General features: G+C 43.1%; 3 protein-coding genes across 3 annotated transcripts; 1 reads left to right on the forward strand and 2 right to left on the reverse strand.

Moving 5' to 3' along the window:
• Positions 1-474: 474 nt before the first annotated feature.
• Positions 475-972, reverse strand: TbgDal_II870 (T. brucei spp.-specific protein; the record flags this gene model as incomplete). The annotated part of the gene is made up of 1 exon (XM_011773368.1): positions 475-972. The coding sequence occupies one exon, from the start codon at positions 970-972 to the stop codon at positions 475-477; it is 498 nt and encodes a 165-aa protein (XP_011771670.1).
• Positions 973-1756: 784 nt separating this feature from the next.
• Positions 1757-2113, forward strand: TbgDal_II880 (hypothetical protein, unlikely; the record flags this gene model as incomplete). The annotated part of the gene is made up of 1 exon (XM_011773369.1): positions 1757-2113. The coding sequence occupies one exon, from the start codon at positions 1757-1759 to the stop codon at positions 2111-2113; it is 357 nt and encodes a 118-aa protein (XP_011771671.1).
• Positions 2114-2148: 35 nt separating this feature from the next.
• On the reverse strand, positions 2149-5778 carry TbgDal_II890 (hypothetical protein, conserved; the record flags this gene model as incomplete). The annotated part of the gene is made up of 1 exon (XM_011773370.1): positions 2149-5778. One exon carries the CDS (start codon positions 5776-5778, stop codon positions 2149-2151), a length of 3630 nt encoding a protein of 1209 aa, XP_011771672.1.
• Between the last annotated feature and the right edge of the window lie 222 nt (positions 5779-6000).

Below are 6000 nucleotides of genomic sequence, written 5' to 3' on the forward strand. Positions count from 1 at the left end.
ACCCACACCCACACCCACACGCACTCGATTCTTTTTCTTTTTTTTTTTTTAAAAAAAAACTCAACTATTCATTTCGTATCAAAACAACAGCAACAACAACAACAAAACCCATTTTGAAACGTGTTATGGCATCCGCCTGTTATACATATAAATATAAATATAAATAAATATATAATGGTATATGTTCACACATTCACTTACTCGCAATCTTCCCTCCCCCCCCTTTCCAAATGAAATCATTTTCTTTTCCACCTCCTTTCTTTTATATATTTATATATCTTTATTTATATTTATATGTATAAACACATAAACACAAATATAAACACACATGTGCTCTTTTGTTTGTTTGTTTGTCCTTTTTCCTTTCCTTTTTTATTTTTATTGAAAGCCTCACAAATGCAGAAGCCACCGTATGAAATAAAAACTTTTCATGAACGTAAAGCAATTAAAAAAAAAAAAAGCGCTTGTCATTTGTCACTTCACTTCTCTTTTCTTTTCTTTTTCCCTCTTTTTGCGAAGAGAAAATACCTCGCCATTTCTCTTAACATTTATAAAAAAAATGATAATAATTTCCAGTTCACATAATAATGCAAAGAGGAGATATGAGAGGTGAGAGACAAGGGAATACAAGAAAAAGAAAAAAAAACAACAAGAAGACAATATAAGATATAAAATATGGAAAAAATGAATTGTGGAGAAAAAAGAAAAGAAGAGGAGGAATTCAAGTAATTTCGAGGAATGTTGGTAAAAGTCGTGTGGTGAACACAACTGCGAAACATAAACAAAAAAAAAAGAAAAAAAACATGTTAATAATATACCCGTCACCACCATAAAATAAGAGAACATCGTCATCAACATCAACAACAACAAAAAAGAAAAGAAAAGAGGTTGAGGCCAATACAATGTAATGGATGGCGATAATTGGATGAATAAAGGGAGAAGGAGGAAAACACACGACACCCACCCACACATACAAATATATAAATAAATAAATAAATAAATATAAATATAACCACAGATAATCGGCGACAAAAAACAAACACACAAACACACAAACAAACAAACAAACAAACAAACAAAGAAGGTGCGGAAGACAACCACTCTCCGCTTCACATCTTAATAATATTAATATTATTAATAGTATATTATTGTTGTGATATTTTTTTCAGAGGGTAAATTGAAACAATAACAAACAACAGACAACCACCACAATAACAAAAAAAAAAGGAAAGAACCAGTGGGTTCGTTTCCCTTCCCGTGTTTAATACCCTTTAGAAATATACCAACATCTCCCACATTATTAATTTATAATGCCCTCAAACAAACACGATGATCGATGCGAGTTGGAGGGCTTGAAAATATTTCTGTTATTTTTCTTAATTATTAAATTTTGAAGAAGAAGAAGGAGGAACAACATATGAAAAACATTTAAGAAAGAGAAAGAAAAGAGGCCCCCCCCCCCAAATAAAAAACAAGAGGAAACAAAACAACAGCAGCAGCAGCAGTAACATTAGTAAATAACAACAATGATAAAAATGGTAACAAAGGAAAAAAAAACAACAACAACAAAGCAGAGTGGTAAAATTGTCACATCGTTAGTTCCTATTCTTTGACATCTTATTCCCTCTTTTTTTCTTTTTCTTTTGTTTTTTTTCCTTTTTAAATACTTTTCTCCGCGTCTATTCATGCTGTTAAACTTCCTCTGACTTACGGCCACCACAACAACTTCAAGCAACTTTCATATGCACACATTTCTATGAACTCAAATAAGTGTAACATTCAACTATTGGATGAATATAACCCATCATTTATGTATACGCATGCATATATTTGTGCAGTGAATATGTGGTTATTGCTGCGACGTGGATGTGGACATGAAACGAAATATTGCCCAAATAATTGCCAAGGTTACGACATGAAGGTATCTCCCATCCACCCCTCCTCTATTTACATTCACATGCACCTAAACAAAAAAAAAAAAAGGACAAATAAGAAAGAAACAACAACCTTCTCTTCCTCTCCCTATCCTTCTCTTTTTCCTTTTTTTTCTCTCTCCATAAAAACAACAATAACGACAAGAAAAATTTCCTTGTTAATTTGGTTATTAACATGAGATGCCCTCTGATAATTTAATGTTCTCTAAGATTTTTATGTTGACACCGTCATTCCCCCATATGCCGCTCCATCAGTGGCCCACTTGGGTACGGTATCTGTAATGATGGCGTCAACTTTCATTCCTTTTGACTGCGCTGCACGAAAGCGTTCGCACATGTTCATTTCCCCCCACGTCCACACCTGCTGTCCCTTTCCATGGGCATAATTCACAATTGTCCTTCCACGAGAACAGTCAAAGTTGGACCAAAATTCATCCATTTTCCTCCCTGAGATCCCTACGTGGGCTCCATTATCATCATTATCATTATCATTATCATTATCTTCACCATCATGTGTGGTGTTCTCGCCTTTACCGTTCGGGTAACTAAAAGTACCTCCGCGTTCCCTTTCCGCCATGCCTTGGATTTCCTTTAGTTCACCCAACTGCTTGTCCGTGCACAGTGAGGGAGCATGAATAGAGATACCCGAGAGATTCATCAGTATAGAAAATTGCAATGCGCCTTCCACTCTGCCAAATGAGCGGTAATCCTTAAAGTCATCGCCCAGTTCCGTGTCACACAAATAAACGACATGGTAACGGCTTTGCTTTAACCTCAGCGCCAGACACACATCAGGTTCGAAGCTGCTGAATATTACATCCCTGAAGCGTTGCGTTTTTCCCCCCAGTCCGTCATCCACCGAATGTTGCTGATCGGCGAAAGCGAAAACGACCTGTAGAATATCATCCACGAATGCATTTACCTCAAAGGAGTCCGTTTGCAAAAAGAGATTAGCATCTGCTATTGGTTGGAAAGGAAATTTAACCTCCAGGTCAAAACGCAGGGAGGGCGCGGTGCCTTCGAAGAGGTCCTGCAGCGTGCAGATGCGATTCGTCACATTCTCCTCTTGGGATATGATACGTTTGTGCTTATTATACGCGCTGATGTAATCATCCACGCTGGGACAGTGATTATGGCACTTTTCGGTCGAGGAGTTGGATTTATCATCGCCACCGCTTTCTGAGTTGATGTCGGCACATCCCCCAATGGCATGATTACCACCAACGCTGCCGTGTTTTTCTGTGCATTCCTTTGTGCATGGGACGCAGGTTCCGACTCCTGCCGCTACTTCCACTACTTGATTCGCATGTTTGCACGCCAACTCCTCACGTACCCTATTTCGATAAACACGGAGAATTTGATGCCAGTGCTGCAGAATCAAGTTACGCAGCCTGTTCCCTGCTTTAATATGTGTAAATGTTTCAGTGATTACAACATCCAGTTGGTTCTTAGTGAGTTGATGCAGCGCGATTGGGACTGAGGAAAACTGTGGCGGATCGCGCATGAACATTTGATACTCTTTAAGTCTTAGCGATTTCCCCGAAGTACTGGCGCCTGCACATATGGCGGATTCGAAGCCAGGAGGGGGTTGTAACATTGGGGAATCAGCGATAAAAGATGGGCTGACGCCAAAACCTACGGACTTCTCATCGGGTGGAGAGCCAAACGAGTTTACACGGCCATTGCGTGTGCCGGCTCCTCGCTTCCCCCGTGCCTGCAGTTGAATGAGCGGATCATGATAAACGATAGGAACGCGATCGCGGGTGAGCATCACATCGAATTCCACCATGTCACATCCACGACGGTGAGCTGCATTGAGTGACTCCAAACTGTTCTCCGCTAATTTAACCATTAGTTTTGGGGCCTTTGTTCGCTGTCCTGCGCCGCGCTTCGTTGGGCTAGCTCCGTCGGCAACCACAGATTCTGCGTTGGAGGCGAAGGAGAAGTTTTCAACGGGCTCGACCGGCCCTCGTGTGTATGTTTTGCCGAGACCGCGATGACCCACGAGTTTTTTTGTCGATAGTCGGCCGCGTGAAGCAACGGATCGGACAATCTCCAGCGTGTTACGTTCAGGGTTTGCAAAAGGATAGACGAGAAGGTACTGTAAGTAAAGAGTGTGCCAATGCGCAGTGACGGTGGGTTGACCACTTACGCTATCCACAGTAATTTCTGGAAAGCACACAGGCATAACAAGTGTGCCATTTGTACGTTGTTCGAATAGAGGGGGCTGCAGCATTACAAACCCCCTCAACCAACGAATACCGGTAACCCCGGTGCTGCTTTCGCATTCAGTGACTTCTGATGCTGCAGGCGGTGTTTCCGTTGACGTTTCCGGTGTGTCGCCTGTTGCGGCGGCGCCTCTAGATTCAGTGTTCTCTCCTTTAGACTGCACGTCATTTTTTTTTGACGCCGACTCGGATGGCTTCCTCACCGAAGTGCCACCGTTGCGTTCTTTTTCACCATATATGGGTGTGGGCAACATTACTTCCACCTGCAACCCACAACCAGCGAGCAACGCAAGGTTTACAGTTGTGTGCCACATTCGCATTGTGTGTTGTGGAGCGCCACGAGTCATTGGAGCAACAGGGTCAGCAAGGCGAAGAGGTTCGACACACCAGCCACGCTGAGTGAAGGCGGTAACAGCAGTAACAACATCCTCCGTCAAACCTTCATCGCATGCAGAAGCACAAGATACAGAGGGTAGACTTGGATATTTTCGTAACGCTGCAACTGGTGTGTTCTGTGACGGTATAGATGGCGTGTTTCCCACAGTGGTTGACGTTGGTGCTGAAGCGTTTCCCCTCTCCGAGGCCCTCTGTAGGGATAATTGCTTCTTCACCATACGTATCTGCTGTTCCATTGGTGGCAATGAGGAGACATGGCCTTCACACCAACAGCAACCCTCAGATGGGACGGGATATACGTCACACACCTCAATAATAGTTGAGGGATTAACCACATCCCCATTTTCTTGGTCTTCAGGGGAGTTGGAGCGACTTGTGTCCTTCCAACCATTTTCCTCCATGAAGAGTACCGCGTCTCGACTTTTTTTTGGTAAACTTTCCAGCCACCTTTTCCGATCATACCGCACTCGAGGATCGTTTCCATACATTGAAAGTGAGAGATAAGGGGCCCCCCGTGGGTTTCCGTCAGTCGAATTCGGCCTGCGAAGCTGTGAAAGAAACGGGAATTGCCCCGATGCCCTCGCAAAGTGGAGGTTAAGTGACCTCAGGTCAATACGGGTCATGAACATGGGCACCTCCGAACCATCCTCTTCATAGTAGCCGGAATCACACCTGTTAACGCGGTTTACACGCCGGAGATCAGTCTTTGAAGGTTGCGTACGGGAATTCTCCACCGCCACAATCGCCGCACCGGGACATAACGAACTAATGGCAGCTGCTTGCAGAAGCAGTTCGTCAACAATAACAAGCCGGTAGCGCAATTGTGCGTTTTCCACACATGAGGCTGGAACTTGAGCTGTTGCGGTTAGGAGAAGTGGCGTGTTATCATAATCTGCGTTGGAGCCTCCGCTAGTACTGTAAGTGCTTTCCTCACTGCTAAGGTAAAAGGACGATACAGTTTCTTCAAGAACAAGTGGCGCTGAAAAGCCCCATGCGCCCATTTCTTCTGCATCACTCACAATTCCCAGCCTCAATTCACTAATGGCGGGTGGGACGTAACGATGTTTCTGATGCTCGTGTGTGTGTAGTCCATATTCGGGAGACGTGAAACATTGGTGAAGTGCTGGCGTGGAAAATCTTGACAGTTCCGTATTTAATGCACCTGCATTCAGCCCTGTAACTTCAAAAGTAACAGACACACGCTGCACTACGGCGGCCATGGATATGTGTTAAAGTGATTGTAAAATAATGTCTGTTTTCCCCCCTCCAGCTGGCTTACTTGCTTTTTTTTGTTGTTTCTGATACGTAATGAGTCTTAATCGCACAAGCAAGCAAGATGTAGTGTTTTTGGCGAGGTTATGTAAGTCGAATGAAAAAAAAAAAGAAACTGATACGACCAGTCCTTTTTTTTATTTTTGTCCGGTCCAGCTTCCTGACTTCAC

The sequence above is a fragment of the Trypanosoma brucei genome, chromosome 2, assembly GCF_000210295.1.
Source record: "Trypanosoma brucei gambiense DAL972 chromosome 2, complete sequence".
NCBI lineage: Eukaryota > Euglenozoa > Kinetoplastea > Trypanosomatida > Trypanosomatidae > Trypanosoma > Trypanosoma brucei.